General features: G+C 40.5%; 1 protein-coding gene across 1 annotated transcript; it reads left to right on the top strand.

The window, feature by feature from the left end:
- The first annotated feature begins 3,335 nt into the window (after positions 1 to 3,335).
- Positions 3,336 to 11,049, top strand: LOC120536839 (zinc finger protein 3-like). Its single transcript, XM_039765354.1, has 2 exons — positions 3,336 to 3,972; positions 9,658 to 11,049. Exons 1-2 carry the CDS (start codon positions 3,366 to 3,368, stop codon positions 10,902 to 10,904), a joined length of 1,854 nt encoding a protein of 617 aa, XP_039621288.1. The 5' UTR covers positions 3,336 to 3,365; the 3' UTR covers positions 10,905 to 11,049.
- Positions 11,050 to 19,133: the final 8,084 nt, after the last annotated feature.

The raw sequence follows: 19,133 nt of genomic DNA, 5'->3' as shown, positions 1-19,133 counted from the left end.
AAATTACCCACTAAATTCGCCAGTTAGGCAACAGAAAACAAGCGAACTTTAAGCCAACTAACGATCGGTCAACGAGGATTTTTAAACACATTTACTGGCCGACAACTCGCTAACGAGACTTCCCTCAGAGATGCGTGGATTTTGGGACGTCACAAAAAAAAAAACATTCCGCGATGACAATCGTCACACATGCATGAGGATGGCACTGACATCATTCCAGCCTGTTCAGTTGTGCACATATTAAAAACTCTTATATATTTTATTTTTATATGAGGCCAAGTCTTTTTTTTTTTTTTGAAACGTTAAAACGTATTTTTATTATTACTGTTATTAAAGTGCTTATTATTTATAATTCTCAGTTGAATGTCAAAGTTACCTTGCTTTTACTTACTTTAACTGTTGTTTATTATTTTTTTTCTTATTTTATTGTATGTAGCCCACCAGAGTCCAGAGTTGCACTGAAAATGAATATTGTTGAAATGGCATTGCACTTTCTTCCTTTGATTTGAGTCATTGACTTCACACAGTGAAGCTGTTGATACAATTGCAATGCTACTTCAAAATATATAAATTAATTGTAATGTAAAAATTCTAATGCAACTTAAACATAATGCTGCCTTTGGACCTGTACATGAGGAAATTTTCTCTATCCGGCCCGCCTTAAATCATAATTGACTATCCCTGTCCTAGGACCACACTATACAATTATGCAGATCCAGATCGTCTGGATGACTTTGATTTATGCGGGGACGATTCTTCATATCCTCAGTCCGCACACTTCTCGATGGTCCGGGATTTTTCAGGTGATTTTCTATGTAATAAACTTAGTAAGTTATAGCGTAATGAAAATTGCATAATTAGATCTGGATTACCCTTTAGACCACTACGATCAAGTTGTGAGGCTTGAGATTATGGAAGGGGAATAAAACATCGAGTGTTCCGAGAAGCACAGAGCCGACAGTAAATGTTAAATGGATGAAGTTTGAAACCACCAGGGCCCTCGTAACGCCGTGCGTACAATTAACACTAAAACATGCGGCGTACGGACAAAGGTACAAACGTGCATATGCACTGTTTATACGAGGCCCCAGGTCATGAGTCGCTTGTATTGAAAATAGCTTTATAAAATCTCACGCCAGTGTGAACAAATGATCTTCTAAAGCGTTCTGTTGTACAGCGCAGTGCGAGAAGGCGACTGCTCCGTTTACTTCACTGACCCTGGAGATGGTGACTGCAATTGTCAAGGATGGCCTGTTCCTCCTTTCCCATAGACATTTGCACCACAATTCCCAGTCAGTCCAGCCTTTTTCACCAGCTCCAGCCTCTTGTCAAACTGAAACGGCAGCAAAAAGAGGACCCTGGCAACAATTGTCTGATAGAATTTCCCTAAATGCAGAGTATTGAATGATCCAAGTCTTCTGAGGGAAAAAAAAGCTTGCTCTGACCCTTAGAAAACGTCTCTGTGCACGGATCAGTCCAGTCTGTCATCAAACTGGACACCCAAGACATTTGTATGTAAGTCTGCACCACCTCAATGTCCTCACCTCGGATGTTAACATCCTAAAGGGGGCGCCTAGAGACAATTGGCCAAAGTGTATGTCATTTTGAATGGCAGTATTCAGAGGCGGCCTTTGGGGGTGGCGACTAGGGCAATCGCCCTAGGCCCCGCTCCTGAGGGGGTCCCCGCAATATGAGATTCTTTTGTCACCGTCAGCTCATCATACAAATATGCGGGGCCTCTGCAAGACATTTAAATCAGTGGTGGATTTCTTCGGAAACCACTCATAAACGAGGACTTGTTACTTTAGAAGCCTTTCCCGGCATCTGTACCAATAACCAAGAAAGCTCTTAGCACGACATTTTTGGTTTCAGAATACCGTAATAATTACGCCCTTCAGTTTCGGATTTACACTGGGTCAGCAAAGAAGGCGACGCCAATACCATGCAGGTGTTTCCAAATGGCCTTATATCGACTCTTCTTTCTTGTCGAAATATAGAATGAGAAATCATGTTTCTTGCTTTTGGGTGAAAAGTGTGGTCCTCGGCAGGGTGTTGGTATGTGTTCGTTTTATTACAAGTGTTCTGGTTCTCCGTAATTAAATAAATTTGCCGACTCCAGCGGGTTCGGCAGAAACGACTGTTATCTAGTTTGATAATTTTGCGTGCAAAGTGTTTCTGAATCATTAATTAAGTTGGTTAAAGGCCACTAAACCAATATAAGAACAATTACAATACGTAATGTAATCAAACGGCCAATGGTACCTACATAAGCCACCATGTTTTTTTAACAATAATAAGGCGTACAGCATTAGAGGCGGACAAGCGCTTGAGCGTGGTGGTACGGTATATAGCCTACACTTATGGCTCTCGGCCCCGCATATGACACTCGCCCAAGGCTCCGGGTACTCCTAAGGCCGCCTCTGCAGTATTTCATCCAAATTAAAACCAAGGAGATTTCAGTTTTGGCAATTCCAATGTGTGTGTCATTTTGAATGGCAGTGTTTTCCAAATTAAAACCAAGGAGATTTCAGTTTTGGTAATACCGTCAAATGTTGAGAACTGTGCGTGGTGTTTTGCGAAATCTACGTTTTGATATCTCAGACTGAGTGCTAAGTTGAAAATGTGCGCGCATTTCTGCATACTTGGTTAAAATATTTGCTACACGAATAAATGGCGGTGGCGGCACGGTGGCGCAGCGCTGCTGCCTCGCAGTTAGTAGACCCGGGTTCGCTTCCCAGGTCCTCCCTGCGTGGAGTTTGCACGTTCTCCCCGTGTCTGCGTGGGTTTCCTCCCACAATCCGAAGACATGCAGGTTAGGTGGATTGGCGACTCTAAATTGGCCCTAGTGTGTGCGTGGTGTGAGGGTGTGTTTGTGTGTGTCCTGCGGTGGGTTGGTTCCTGCCTTGTGCCCTGTGTTGGCTGGGATTGGCTCCAGCGGACCCCCGTGACCCTGTATTCGGATTCAGCGGGTTAGAAAATGGATGGATGGATGGATAAATGGCGTCAGCGATTGTGCCTCGGGTAGCAGTTTTTGTGTGTTCACGATCAGAAGAAAACTGTAAGCAGCTTCGGTAAAACCGATGGGGTGTCCAAAAGCCCGACTAGTTAGGACGGCTTGTGTTCCGCCCCGTCTGGGATTTGCGTGGAGTTCGTTGCTGCCAAAATTTCAGATTTTTTTTTTGGATTTCAGAAAAGTAATCGATTGTCAAATGGACCGGGCTGCTGTTTCAAAGGGTGAGAAAAAAGTGTACTTTTAAAAGGAGCCCAGTAGTTGGCAGCAACAAGGGAGGAGGAGGCTGTGGAAACCGGAAGAAAGAAGCAGCAAGAAGACGACTCCCAATACTCAATCAGGGCATCATACTGTCATGGACGAGGGGGAAACCTGCAGCATAATAAAAGAGCAGCTCTCCATCACCATCGAGTGGGCTGCCAAAACGACCTCCCGGATGGTATTGTGCAGACTTGCGGCCCTGAAAAGGGAAGATCGTTCTTTTAATGGAAAGAACTATAATGAAGCAGATGAGGTTTTCTTAACCGGCGACGCGTCCGATTCCTGCGTTTCTCTCATTATTGAGCAGGAGGTGATGGTGGCCGCAGAGATCATGATGTCTAAATTTGAAAGCCTAGTGAAGAACATTTACGCCGATTTCCGATCTCAAGTGTCCAGGTATCAAAAAGAAAACCAGAACTTGAAAGAGAAGGTGGACACGTTTGGGAATGTATTGGGATTGTCGCACCCGAGCCAAAGAAGTGCCCTGCTTTATGCGACAGGAGAAAACGGAAATTCTGAAGACGAGATCGATCTGACAGACCGGCGCTTGTCGCGAAGTTCGTCGCGCGACTCCACCGATCAGCTCCTCGAGTACAAGCGGGCAGACTGCGCCGACTGGAGGAGGTCGTCACCGGGCAGCGGCGGTGCTGCGCGGTCAATTGAAACCCGCCAGAAAATGGAACTGGAAATGGCGAAGCAAGGTGGGTTTGAAATAAGCAGGTAATGCCAAAGATGACTGATAACACAAAGGAGAACAGATCCACTTAAAACCGAAGTCTCTGTGTATAAATCATGTATAAAGAAAACTGTAAAAGTAGTACATTACTGTTGGTGGCACGGTGGCGCAGTGGTTAGCACTGCTGCCTCGCAGTAAGGAGACTAGGGTTGTATGCTCTCCCCCTGTGTGTGTGTGTGTGTGTGTGTGTGTGGTTTGTTCCTTCGTTGCTCTAGTTTCCTCTCACTGTCCAAAGACAAAGTTTATGACAACACTAAATTAGCCCCATTGTGTATGTGTGTGCCTGTGTGTGTTCGTTCGCCCTGCGATGGACCCTTTATTCCTGCCTTGCACTCTATGCTAGCTGGGATAGGCTCCATTCCTGCCATTCCCCCCTTAATCAAGCAGGTCTAGATTCAGCAATTTAGAAAATGACACTATTAAAATCAAATCCTCGCTTGGAGGATCTGTTCAAAAATTTTAAAACCTGGCAGGATCTAATCAATAACATTTTAGATTCAGCATTTATATTGGGGGTGAATGACTCCTTTCTCTCTTTACTACTCTTAATAGTTTTACTCTGGCTGTTGGCCTTCCTCTCTTTCTCATGGGTGGGGATTGAATTTAATTTAGGTTTGTTAAATTTGACTTGATTGTATAGAATGTTACAAGCTTTTAATACATTCAATAAAAGGTATATAAAAAGACACTATAATGTACCCAGAACAAAATAGTGTACAGTAAAACGAAACATTAATTACATTTAAATTTATGATAGATGTTTCCAGACCCCTTTACTTCCTGCACACTTTATAGTGTTAGATTTTAATATGAAATGGGTGCATTTAGCATTTTTGCATATCAGACTACACTCGAAAACCCACACTCTATAAAAGTAAAGGTGCCAGAGTGGTTTTTGAGTGCAGTGCCATAGGAGAACCATTTTGGGTTCCCAAAAGACCAATCCACATTGAGGTTCCAGAAAGAATTTTTATTTATTTAGATCCATTTAAAGCTGCATTCAGTAAATACCATGAACAGACGATAACAGATTTGTGAAATACCAATTGCCTATGATTTTAAAAGGATTCTGACTCCATACAGCAACACAAGTTAACTACAGGTTTTTTTTTTTTTTTTTTGTCCATTAGTAGCCAACCATACATGGAAGATTACTGTTTGTTTGTTTTTTACATATTAGGAAATTTTTCAAAGCACAAAGAACCAACATATGCGATGAACCCTTCCTAATGTGGAATGATGGGAAGGATTGAGCAAAGGTTCATCAAGGAACCACACAACCCAATAAAGAACCATACAATGATTTCTAAGTGTGTATTAATGACAAAGTCTTTCTTCTTCCCATTTAGGGGTCGCCACAGCAGATCATCTGTCTCCATATATCGTCATCTTTTACATCATATTCTGCCACATCCAATGCCTTCATGTCCTCCCTCATCACATCCATCAGCTTCCTCTTTGGCCTTCCTCTTTTTGTCTTGCCTGGCGGTTCCACTCTCAACATTTGTTTCCCAATGTAACTCTCATCTCTCCTCTGCATGTGCCCAAACCACCTCAGTCTAGCCACTTTCACCAAAGTGTTGCCCCCTAAAATATTCATTCCTAATCCTGTCTGCCCTCATTACTCCAAATGAAAATCAACTCTACCACTTCCAGCTCTGCCTTCTGTCTTTTTTGTCAGTTCCCCCATCTCCAAACCATACATCATGGCTGGTCTTGCTACCATTTACAGACCTTCCCTATTACTCTTGCAGGTACTCTTCTATCACAAATCACTCTTCTCCACCCAGTCCACCCTGTCTGCACTCTCATAAACTTTTTTAGAAATGTTTGCATATTTCATAAAATCAAAGACTAACATCTCCTATTCATGTAAGTGTTCAGACCCTTCATTTAGTACTTTGTCAAAGCCCCTTTGGCAGCAGTTCTAGCTTTGAGTTGTCTTGTGTAAGTTTCTACAAGAATATACATTGTGGAGTCCATGCCTCGATTTTTCAGAGCTGTTTGGTGGCTGTGGCTGTGTTACCCCGGCATCCTGGCCAGATTTGCCCATTGGCCTCTGACCGTCATGGCCTCCTAATCATCCCCATACACTGATTGGCTTCATCACTCTGTCTCCTCTCCACCAGTAAGCTGGTGTGTGGTGGGCGTTCTGGCGCACTATGGCTGCCGTCGCATCATCCAGGTGGATGCTGCACACTGGTGGTGGTTTGAGGAGATCCCCCCCCTTGTATGTAAAGCGCTTTGAGTGCCTTGAAAAGCGCTATATAAATGTAATAAATTATTATTATTATTACCCTCAGAAACCACGTCAGACACCAGATAAAAGTCCAATTATAGGATTTATTATAACAATAAAGTGCACAAAGCACAAAGCACGCTCCTTTCCATAATACTCAACAAAGAAATACACAATAAATCAATCCTCCAAACTCCCAGACGCTTAGCCACCCTTCCTCCCAACTCAGCTCAGTGTCTGGGCTTTCTCAGAGTCCTTTAATACCCCATGACCCGGAGGTGTTCCTGCCCCACAGTTCACAAGTCCTTACCACTTGCGGGTCAGGGTAAAAGTCTTTCTCTTCAACCTGGAAGTACGTCATTCCTCCCGTTCACATGACCAGGACGCACTTCCAGGTTATAGGGCACATAAGAGTCTACGAGCCTCGCTACAGCGACTCCTTGTGGTCCCCAAGGTATCGGGGCACGTCCATGCTGTCAGGAGAGCTCCTCCTGGCGGCCTGGGCCGGCAACTCTTGACGGACATCCATCACAGTGACACTATGGGGGCTTACACAATATTAGGTCGGCAGGGTCATCTTTTTTTTTATTTATAATTTTTTTAAAATTAATTTTATTATAATCATTCCATACAAATCAATCAATTTTTACAAAAAGTAGGATTAAAAAACAAGTCGACCCTCACCCCTGAGAAAGAGAGCATGACCAATGGGGTAAAACGTAAGGCTTGTAAACATATCTAAATTGATGAGTTTGATAAGCCAATAGAGATCTATGGAGAAGAAAAAGAAATGCAGAAGTAATTGCTTCCTCTGTGCTTTAAGAGCTTATTCTAAAATATTACTGATTAGATCCTGCCATGTTTTGAAACAAATCTGTACAGATCCAGTAACTGAGAATTGTTTTTTCCAAATAAAAATTTTGGTCCAAAATGATGTTAATTTGTTGCAGGACCAAAACATGTGACCCAGTGAGGCTGGGGCTTGATTGGAGAGTTTGCAGGTTGGATCTCGGCCCTGGAAACGTTTTGGAGAGTTTTAGGCGAGACAGATGTACTCAATATATAATTTTGAGTTGAATAATTGTATGGTTTGCACATATGGCGCTCAAGTGAATTCTCTGCATTGCTATTTTCCACTCCTTTTCTGATATATTGATTAAGAGATCTTTTTCCCAGTGTCCTCATGGATCTTTGAAAGGGAGAGATTGTGAAATAATTTTATGTGAGTGCTGTTAAGACTGCAAGCACAGAATTTTGTGGGTGTGATATATACAGTACCATATCATCTGCATATAGAGAAATTTTATGTTCCAGTCCTTCTCTGATAATCCCCTTTATCTGATCAGCATTTCGACAATGTATTGCCATTGGTTCAATGGCGATTGCAAATAGCAGCGGTGACAAGGGACATCCATGTCTGGTATCTTGTTCTAGTTTAAAGTAGTCTGAACAAATGTTGTTGATACAAATTGAAGCTTCTGGATTGGTATACAGTAGTTTGATTCACGCACATATTTTCGGGCCAAACCCAAATTTCTCTAATGTAGTGAAAAGGTATTTCCATTCAATCATGTCAAATACTTTTTCTGCATCCAATGATAATAATATTTCTGGAGTGTTTGACATTGTTGGTGAGTATATTACATTAAACTGGTGTCGAAGATTGGAAGATAAGTGTCGACCCTTGATAAATCCAGTTTGATTTTGTGATATTACCAAAGGGAGCACTTTCTCCATCCTTATAGCTATGATTTTTGAGAGTATCTTAACGTCATTATCCAAAAGTGAAATTGGTCTGTGTGATGCACATTGTAATAAGTCCTCATTTTGTTTAGGAAAGACAGTGATTAATGCTTGGTGAAAAGTTTGAGGAAGAGTTTGATTGTCTCTAGCTTCTGTAAATGTTGCTAATAGTAGGGGGAGCTAGCTGAGCGGAGAATTTCTTGTAAAATTTTACTAGGTAGCCATCAGGGCCTGCTGGTTTCCCACCTTGAAGTGACTTTATAGCATCTAGTAATTCTGATAGGGCCAGAGGTTTATCCAGTTCCTCCACACTAAAAGTATCTATTTGTGGTATCTGTAATGTGTGCAGAAATGTATTAGATTGTGTGCTGTCTTCTTTAAACTCAGTAGTATATAGGGATTTATAGTAGTCTCTGAATGTGTGCATTATATTTTTATGGTTGATTTTGTCTCCGTTTGTGTTGGTGATTACTGGGATTGAGTTGCAGACTTCTTGCTTGTGGATTTGTTGAGCTAAAAGCTTATAAGCTTTCTCTCCGTGTTATGATGTCTGGATTTATAAATTAGTTGTTCAGTTTCTTTAGTTGTCAAGAGGGCAGGGTCATCTTAACAGTATTAGAGGCTCCCGAGCAAAGTAGTGCACTAGGGCCCCCGTATTAATAGCAAAACAGAAACATACTTAGGTATCAGAAACTTCATGGACCCCCAGCCAGTGGCCATTGTGCCCATATGTTAAGCCGGCCGTGTAGGTAGGTGGTTTGAATGTTGTGGTTGATCAGTGTATGTCATTCATGTATTCCTTATAGCTTAACTGTTACACATCCATGAAGGGGAGACACCACTTGTAGATGCCACAAGGGCTGAACGGACCTCCCAGCCAGGAGAGGGGATGGTTCCTTACCTGGATGGGAAGACCAAAAGGGATGGACGGACAGCTCACTAGGAAAGAAAGATGTCTCTGGAAGCTTTTTATCACCCCAGCATGCTTGATGGCAGAAGCCCCAAATGTTGGTGCCCCCTAGGAAACTAGCAAGGCATGCTGGGAGATGTAGTTTGGCATTGCAGACCTGCTGCAGTAACTGGAGGCCATGAGAGGGTGTTGCAGGGAGACAAGCTCCCTGTCATAATGGACTTCCGTGAGACCCAGGAGTACTTAGGGTGCCAGAGTGATTGCCCGATGTAAGCACTTTCAGGTTACACAGAAGTCCATTATAACAGGGAACTTGTCTCCCTGCAATGCTCTCTCGTGGCCCCCAGTGACTTCAGCAGGTCTGCACTGCCGAACTACATTTCCCGGCATGCCTTGCCGATTTCATAGGGGGCACAGACATCCATGTCTGCTGCCATCAAGTGTGCTGGGGGAATAAAAAGCTTCTTTCTTTCCTAGTGAGCTGTCCATCCATCTCTTTTGGTCCTCCCATATGGGTAAGGAACCATCTCTTCTCCTGGCCAGGATATCCATCCATCCTATGTGGCATCTTCACCATACATTCGGTAACAGGACCAAGAATGTGCAAGTTATTGTTCTTTAAACTCTTTCTCACCATTTGTATGTATCACTTTTAGAAATCATGCAAAGTAGGTTTTGTGTGTGTTGGTCTAGTTCAGGTGTAAGCCATTTGTTTTAAATCTGTCTCTGATATGTGAAATGTATATTCTTTTATACAGGACCTCCAGAATTATTTCTGCCAGCAACAGATGGAATGGCATCAGCTGGCTATGGCATTGTGGAAGTGGATGGTGTGAAAGCACAGAGAAGCACAAAAGCCAGCACTTTGAAAAGTGAAGAGGGAATATCAGAGCAGATTAAAGAAGAATATCTTCAGTCCAACTGTTCTGGGGTTTCTGATGGTAGTCAGGAGCAGGTGTCCTTCAGCACTGAAACAATCACTGTGAAAGAGGAGGCTTTGGAAGTGGATCTTTCTTCTTCTCCAGTTAATCAGGACATTCATACTGTAGAGTGTTTGGAAGAAGATGGGTACCTTATAAATGTCCATCCATTTATTGCAGCCACTTTAACCAGAAGCTCTCCCAGCATTAGGTGCAGAGCAGAGACCATGTTTAGATGGGACTCCAGTCTGTCACAAGACATTACTTTAAATAGGGTTAAGGAGGTCCATTTGGGTGCCTTGCAGGGCAGTTCACACTCGGAGTCACCATCCAGAGGTGAGCATTCAGAAAAGAGGAGACTTGACGTAGTCGAAATTGGGGAAGTGGAGCAACCGGGCCACAGTGTCTGCACATCGCAGATCTATGATGAAAGTTTAGAGGCTTTCAGGGAACTCTGTCACCTTGCAAACCAGCAGAGAAACAACACTGAAGATAAAACCTACCAGGGGACGGAATACAGGATGACCTTAAACTGTGCTAAAACATTTAACGAACTCTCAGGAGAAAAACTGAACCCACGAACTGACTTTGCAAAGAACTCCAGCCAGGTTAGACTGCATATGAAACATCATAAAATTCACATTGGAGAAAATCCATACCGAACGGATGAGCTGCCAAAGGCATTCACAGAAAGTGAAAAGTATAAACCCAACAAGAGGGGTGAAAAACCATATCAGTGCCTTGAATGCGAAAAGACTTTCACCACAGCTCACTCCCTTAAACGCCATCAGAAAATTCACACGGGTGAAAAGCCGTACCAATGCACCGAATGTGGAAAGAATTTCATCCGCGCGACGCAACTGAAGACCCATCTGATAAATCACACAGGAGAAAAACCCTGCCAGTGTGCCGAATGCGGGAAGACTTTTTGTGCAGTTCAAACCCTTCGACGTCACCAGAGACTTCACACGGGTGAAAAGCTTTACCAGTGCGTCGACTGTGGAAAGGTGTTCTTTGAAAATGGAAGGCTTAAGCAACATCAGAGGAAGCACATGCGGGGGAAAAAAAACATAGAAGTGGAATAAATGGGCAAGGACTGGAGGAAACCACTGGGGAATTCACAGCTGTGAGCACCAGTATTTCTAAAAACTGGCCTCAGATTTATAAAACATGCATACGCACAAAAACAGGACCAGCTTTCCATGGAAACCTATGGCGCCCCATAGGTATTGGGCAAAAAAAAAAATGTTCAAACTAATTATTAATTCATTTGACCCCCGTGACCCTGTGTTAGGATATAGCAGGTTGGATGATGGATGGATGGATGGATGGATGAATTACGCAATTCGTTCAAAATGTTTTTCTTGTTTCAGTAGTTATTTATTTTTTCTGGTATGCAGTTTAGTGAGCCAGAACTGGAATAGCATAGCCAGCCAATAGTTTCAGTTTTATCGTTTGCAATTTAGTGCCATTATCGACTACTTTTTAAATGTACCTTTTCTTTATTAACATTTCCACGACTGACTCTGGAATATTACATTCTTGGAGAAAATTCCATAAATCCATTCTCATAACTTCTCCTGCATGTGAAACTTGTGTCTGGACTCCTCTAAAGAACCATTTCAACTGTAGTAGTCTTCAGACTAGATCCTGATTTTGACGTACGCCTTACAGTTTACTGAACTGTATGCCGTGAAAACTATATGAGGCTCTGTAATAAGAACTGGACTGCCAGTTGTAAAAAAAAAAAAAATCTGTTCGAATTAATTAATATGGAGCAGGGCTCCATACTACTGAAATAAAAGTCAAGGAAATAAATAAAAATAATCAGTTTGAATAAGTTCCATAATTTGTTCAAACGGGTTAATCATTCATTCAAACCGATTTATTTATTTATTTAGACACCTACGGGGCTCCATGATGGGGGAATGTGGGCATATTAATGGCAACGCTGTTCCCTCCGTAGGCAACATTTTGGAGAAACTTAAGAAATGATGACACCTGAAGTAGGGAAATGCAGCCAAACCAGCTAAATGGTGACTCACGAGTATAATAACTCACCATTATAAGAATGTGTGTTGACGTGACAAAATTATTAAATCTTGAAAGTGATGAATATGACATGCATGCTCTATTTTAGTTCCCTCTACAGAGGCCCACTGCTGCGTTTTTGCACTGAAGAGCTTTTTTGGTTATTTTGTAACAACCGCACTCGTACTCGGAAGACTGCAAGTTACCTGCTGGAGTGAAGTCTTGAAAATTGTTCTTATCCTCTAGTTCTTTACCCTCCCACCACTTAAGCTCCCCAGTAGATGGGGGAAAAAAACAAATATATTAGTCAAAGATAAAAGGGTCAGTGTATGTAAAATGAGTATATTGGCAGAGGAGGAAATATAACAAATACAATATATACCCAAATTCCCCAATCCTGATGCAATTGCAGATATATACAGTGATAGTGAAAAAGAAACAAAACAGCTCGACCTCCCTTATCGCAACTAAAAAACATATATAAATTACAAACGATAAACACATACAAAGTCCATTATGAAACCTTGGAAATGGCAGAGATTGAGTAATGGATGAAGGATTGCCAAATCTGAAATGATGACATGACAGAAAAGCATAATTCAAATGGGACAGTTTCAAAGTTTAAACCGAAACAGTCTAACCAGCGAGTCCTGATAGCACTCCGTCATCCCTGGGAGGTGGATGATGGAAAGTCATAAATCCCTTACTGTCGTATGCAACTAACTGGGGGAACAGAGATGATCTGTGGTTCCCTTCAATGAAAGAATAGCAGCGTTTAATATGATGGATCACAGATTGTCTCAATGTTTCTTTTTTCTTTTTCCCTTTTCTTCTTCTTCTTGTTCAATGACTGGCGGTTGGCAAACAACAGTTTGGTGCATTACTACCACCTTCTGACATGGAGTGTGGATCAGAATGTTCTCAGTACTATTTACTCTCACTCAACTTAGTATCGTTCAAACATTATAAGAGAAAACGATAACATTGGTTTCTTATGTGAAATATCCTCCAAGATAAGATTCACTTTCAGTTCCTTGAGGTTTTCAACCAAAATTTTTTTGTCCTCGTCATTCATCCAACATGGTAATATCAGATGTTCTATTGTCTCAACCTTTCCCCAATATCCACATGATATTTCCATATCCTATAAATTTCTCCCTTTTCAAATGCGTAGTGCTATCTTATAATGTATGCAACCCAGAACTAGCAGGAAACCCCACCACTGTGATTGGTGAAATCCTTGCAGATGTAGCAAGGAAACTCTTCTTCAGTTATAGGTATATATATATATATATATATATATATATATATATATATATATATATATATATATATATATATATATATATATATATATATACGTTCGCTTTGGAATAAGTACAACTAGGTATACATCCTGTTTGGACACGAAAAATTTTGCTTGGCATATGACCTTTGTTTGGTATACGACTCTTATGCCAGAACACCGCGCTCTACCCTTGTTTACCTCTCTCGAGACAAAGCCACGACTGCCCACGAGCGTCAGTACGCCAGTCTATGTGAATTTTCACGTGATTTTGTGTTTTTTCACGTAAATTTGAATTGATTGTTGAAACGTATGAAGGTGGCATGCGTATCCGGGACATGGCTGCTGCATACTGTATGCGAGAACACGGTATCTATGATTGTGAAAACAAAGACGTTATTAAAAAGTAAAGTGAGGTTGAATTTTCATTTATTTCATCTAATTGCTTTTGTATTTATGTATTTTAGTATTAAGCAGTGTTTAAATAATTTTATACAACCCCATCAATGTATAATATGCCAATAGCAATAGGATTTTTTTCATATATATATATATATATATATATATATATACAGGGAGATTCACTCAAAATAGAACCTGAATATTCTGTTGTAACGCCCATTAGGATGAGGCAATCTGAACCAAAAAAACGCTATATACCTTGATGTATGTGTAATCGATTGTATGATGATGGATTTGGTTTCCTTTTTTTGCCAGTCACACTCCATGTTCCTGAACGTATCGGCAAGTGTCTCAGGAAGAATAGCAGCAATTTCACGTTGGATGTTTTCTTTCAAATCTTCCGCAGTGCAAGGCATGTTACCATAGACTTTTCCTTTGTGCATACTCTGAAGGAAGAAGTCTGGCGACCTTGGTGGGCAAAGCCCCTTTGAAATTACCTTGTTGCCGAAGAAAGACTCAATTTTCTGCCATGCTCCTTGCCAATGTCTGACACATTGCTCCATCTTGCTGGAAGTAACCTTCCGTTAGCTCATGATCATCCATTTGATTCTGACATCGCTTAAACAAATCGGTCACCCAATAGGGTCGCACCATGAAGACACGTTACTCAGTCCTGTACACCACCATCCTGATGAGAAGTCGAGTGACTGAGTGAAGGGTTACAGGCGGCATGCACTCAGAAGTTGCAAACGGAGATTAAACATCACAATGGCTGTCCGGCACTTACCTCATTGCTCCGACGTAGGGGCATCCTGGCTTGTTCGAAGCTCCATATACTGAGGAGCACATTGCATGTTGTTTTGTTCAGATTGCTTCCTCCTAACGAGAGTTATTACAGAATATTCAGGGCTTTTTTCGAGTGAATCCCCCTGTAGATATATAACATACATACGAAAGGTCAAACAAACGCAACACTTATTAACATTAAACAAACACAAATGACATTTTATGTAGCCCTGCTACAATTTGTCAGTTTATATCGCCTGCCTGTTATCACATCTCGAGGAACTGGCCAACAAGTCAGCCAAGCTTCGCTTCATCATGCCAGCTGTGCTGGAAGCTATTAATGGACTTACTGATGAGGCACTACAGTACATTCAGTTTTTTTATGGTGTAATTACTCATACATTAAACATACTTACAAAGTTACAACTATTTTAAATTGCACACAGACTTTATGGACACCCTGTATAGTTATTTTAGACTGGCAACCAGGTGGAGTTTGAGGCACATTTGTATATGCGCATTTACAAGATGATTGTGATGTATAAAGGTCAACTGCGTAGAAGTGAGCTTACGCCAGGTTTTATACATTAGATTATTTTTTTGGGGGCATAAACATTTATCTGTTTTTTGGCATAAACATATACTCACACTTAAATCCATGCCAAGTTGTATAAATGAGACTCCAGTAGAGTATTTAGAGAGGTGGAAACTGTTACTTTATAAAACAAGAAAATCAAGGACTTGGCTATTAGATTTTAATTACAGTTGAGGATTTGCTGTTTCTTTTCAATAGCAAATGTTCAACTTCCTTTCAGTTCATAAGTTCTTGTGAATTACCTGTGATATAATTAGTTCAAGAACATCGTCGCTGAAATGCACAGTGCAACTCTTCTCATCATTTTGACACCTGGAGTTGCAAAAATGCCATCACCAAAAAAGTCTGCGCACACTCTTAAAAATGACGGTGCCAGAGTGGTCCTTCAGAATGATGCCATAGGGCAGGGATGTGAAACTCTGGTCCTGGAGGACTGCAATGACTGCAGGTTTTCATTCTAACCACCTTCTTAATTAGTGACCTGTTTTTGCAGCTATTTAACTTCTTAGGCCCTAGTTTTAATTAACTCAACTCAGACCCCTTAGTTCTTTCTATTTCCTTAATTAAAAGCCAAGCAATAATGAGACACAAAACGAGCAAACAGGTGACCAGCTACCACATTATCTGAGCATAAAGAAAGGTGAGAGTCTTGGTAAAGTTGATCTGTCAGGTCAATCGGAAACAGAAAATCAAAAGTTTGGGAAATGTCTGCTGTGGCAGAATGAGAGTGGCAACAAGCCATGGAATTAAGTAATGGGTTTAATTAACAGCAAGAACTGGCTTCTAATTAAGAAACTGGTTGGAGTGAAATTGGCTGGAGTTTGAAACCCCAGTTTAGCTGGTCATCTGTTGGCTTGTTTCACATCTCATTTCTGTTTGGCTGTCATTTAATAAAGAAAAGAATCAATTGAGAGGAGTGAATCCTTAAAAACAGGGCTATTAAAATGAAGGTAAAAGGAGTTAATTAACAGCGAAAACTTGTCACTGATTAGGAAAAGGGTTAAAATGAAATCCTGCAGCCATGCGGCCCTCCAGGCTTGGAGTTCAACACCCGTTGCCATAGGGGAACCATTTCTGGTACCAAATATACCCATCAACATGAAGGTTCCAGAAAGAACTTTTATTTATTTAGATCCATAACATACACAGTAGATAACCATGAATAGATTATGACAGATTTGTGAAACGACAATGGATCCCTGATTTTAATAACTTCAGGTTTTCTTGATTTATTAAAATCCTGCTAGGTAGCCTAACACACATTAAAGATTTCAGTTTTTTCTACATATTAGAAAGTTTTTCAAAGCATAAAGAACAATGTTCATATGCAAACAATGAAATGGTGCTTTGTCAAGCCATAATTCTATGAAGGAACCACACATCCCAATAAAGAACCACAAAATGTCAGAGAACCAACACTTTTAAGAGTGTAGGACTTACAGGTGCTTGAAACTTTCTGTAATGTTAAGCCGATTTTCAAGAGAAGTTCAAATTTTATTAAATCCTGATTTTTGTGTCAGAAATGACTCGGGTTTCTGAACATAAGCACATTTTATACACGGATCCCAAGACCTTCTGTAAAGCCAGTGCCATGCTACACATCTTTTACAAAGATTTTCAGTCGTAGTCTTTATTTACATAATCTTAAGAAACCCCTGCAAGCCACAGACAGCCATGTCTTGTAGTGTTCAGAAAATACAAAAGGATAAGCAGAAAGAGTATTTTTAGGTTTCTTAACTACAAAGGTAAAGTCCTGTACTCTGATGCAGGCCTTCATTGGATTTACAGTTAGCATAATTTGTGTTTTATTTCTTTAATCCAAAGTTGATAGACCTCCCAATGTTCATTTAAACAGGTAGGCGTACTTTGTGTTGTGAATGTTGCATTGATATGTACTTTTCTTTGACGGTTTGTATTTGTAAGTATGTTTAAGCCCTCTGAACCTGCCTTCAATGAAGACATTGATGAATAAAATGCATTGAACTGAATAAAAGAATTAAACTGGACTTCTCATCCGACTTGAAGTTGGCTTGATTTTGCAGTTTCTTTTTATTTTTTGCTCCAGAGAGAAAGTATTGTCAAAGGCGAAACAATTTTGAAAATTCACCAGTGGTTTTTAAAATGGGAATTTTTTATAAAATTTAAAAATGTCTGTAGCAAACTCTGTTAAAGATACCTCAAGGAAGTCTGCACATTCCTGACAAATGTCCTTGAAGAAGACGTTCACCAAACTTGCACTTGGCACTGATCCACTCGGGAGCCATGCTGAAGAGCTGACAAACAGGCATGATGGCAAATATGGCTTTTAGTTTTTATGGGAACACATGGAAAGAAAAAAGGGAAAAGAGAGAGAGTCAGTCCAAAGATTTGGGGGACCACTGTAGCAACCCCATTTAATAATAGCATAAACATGTTCAAAGAAAAGAGCAAATGATTGCACCACAGTAACGACGCCTGCTGTAAGAAAAAAGTGTTAAAAGAAAAAGTCACTCCTGTGTATGAGCTCTGTCGTCTGAAGTTGTGGGTCGATAAGGATAACCCACTGCTGCAGCCTTCACGATTTTATGTTGGTCTGCAAGAAGTGTCAGGGCTTCAGTTGAACCAGAACTGATCTGTGTGTATGTATATATATATATATATATATATATATATATATATACACTAGGGGACTTACCCCCTGCTCGCTTTGTTTGGCACTTCACATATCTGCTGCTCGTGTTGTGAAGAGGTGGGCTGAATGCACACCAAGGAGATGTGGTTGCTCCTCCAAAACCCCCTCTTAAACAGTGATAGAATGGGAAACAAATACAGTTTATTTTTAACCTCCCCTTTGCTTGATCAGCTGCTGGCTTGCATCTGCTGCCATGCTGCATGATCTGCATCTCATGGCGAACATTTAAAACCCTGTACAGCAGCTGTCCTACTCTTTGTCTTTTATTTCCTGCCTTGGGTGTGGTAAAATCTTGTGGCACAAAGTCTCATCTCGTGGGATGTGAGTTTTTGATATTTATTAGTTTATAATTTAATAACAGAATAAGAATCAAAAAATCTAACAACATCACATTAAAGTTCGATAAATTCTGAAAAGAATGATACCAAACATATCTATGTAAGTTTTAAAATAGGCTCAATATATATATATATATAGACTGATGAAAAAAATGAAAGGAAAACTTTGAAAACACATTACATCTCAATGGGAAAAAAATCTGCTGGATATCTCTACTGATATGGACTGAGTAATGTGTTAGGAACAAAAGGATGGCACATTGTTTGATGGAAATGAAAATTATCAACCTACAGAGGGCTAAATTCAAAGACACCCTGAAAATCAAAGTGAAAAAATGATGTGGCAGGCAGGCAAGGCCATTTTGTTGAGATTTCATTGCAGCAACTCCAAATCGTACTCAGTAGTTTGTATGGCCCTATTTACTTGTATACATGCATAACAACATTGGGGGTGGGAGGTGGTGGGGGGTTAGTTATGCTCCTAATGAGATGACGGATGATGTCCTGGGGATCTCCTTCCAGATCTGGACCAGGGCATCACTGAGCTTCTGAGCAGTCTGAGGCATCGGATGGAAAGTGCTGCATAAACAAACTTGACTTGATTTCAGAAAGACAAAAAAATCGGACAAAGGATTTGAACTGTCAACACTGGATCTGTGAGTGACTTGCATTCATAAGAATAAAGGTGCCAGCGTAGTTGTTCAGATCGATGCCATAGGTGACACCCATTTTTGGTTCCTAAAAGTTCCATCCACAAGAAGGTCCAGAAAAAAAACTTTATTTATTTAGATCTGTAACCGGGTTCATAGAATAAATAGCCATGTATAGAAGGTAACAGGTTTATAAAAGAACCGATGTGTCTTGCTGCATACAATAACACAGGTCAAGACCAGGTTTTCTTAATCTGTAGGTGTTCTGCCAGATAGCCTAACATACATTGAATTTTTCATTTTTTTTCAAAGCATTAAGAGTCAACTTTATATGTAAGGCGAGTACTGAGAAAAGCGCTATATAAATGTAATTAATTAATTATTATTATTATTATTATTATTATTATTATTATTATTATTATTATTATTATTATAAGGCACCCTTCCTAGAATGAAATGGTTCTTGGTTAAGAGAAGGTTCAACAAGGAACCACATAACCCAGTAAATAACCATAAATTGCAAAAAAAAAAAAATCTTTTTAACAGTGTGCACTAA

The sequence above is a fragment of the Polypterus senegalus genome, chromosome 10, assembly GCF_016835505.1.
Source record: "Polypterus senegalus isolate Bchr_013 chromosome 10, ASM1683550v1, whole genome shotgun sequence".
In the NCBI taxonomy this organism is placed as follows: Eukaryota; Metazoa; Chordata; class Cladistia; order Polypteriformes; family Polypteridae; genus Polypterus; species Polypterus senegalus.
This window is presented reverse-complemented; position numbering and strand designations above follow the sequence as displayed.

Bases quoted from the DNA above. Each gene is read 5' to 3' on its own strand.
- LOC120536839 (XM_039765354.1), top strand. From the start codon at position 3,366: ATGGACGAGGGGGAAACCTGCAGCATAATAAAAGAGCAGCTCTCCATC. The intron at 3,973-9,657 runs GTGGGTTTGAAA...TCTTTTATACAG, and splicing joins ACTGGAAATGGCGAAGCAAG to GACCTCCAGAATTATTTCTG.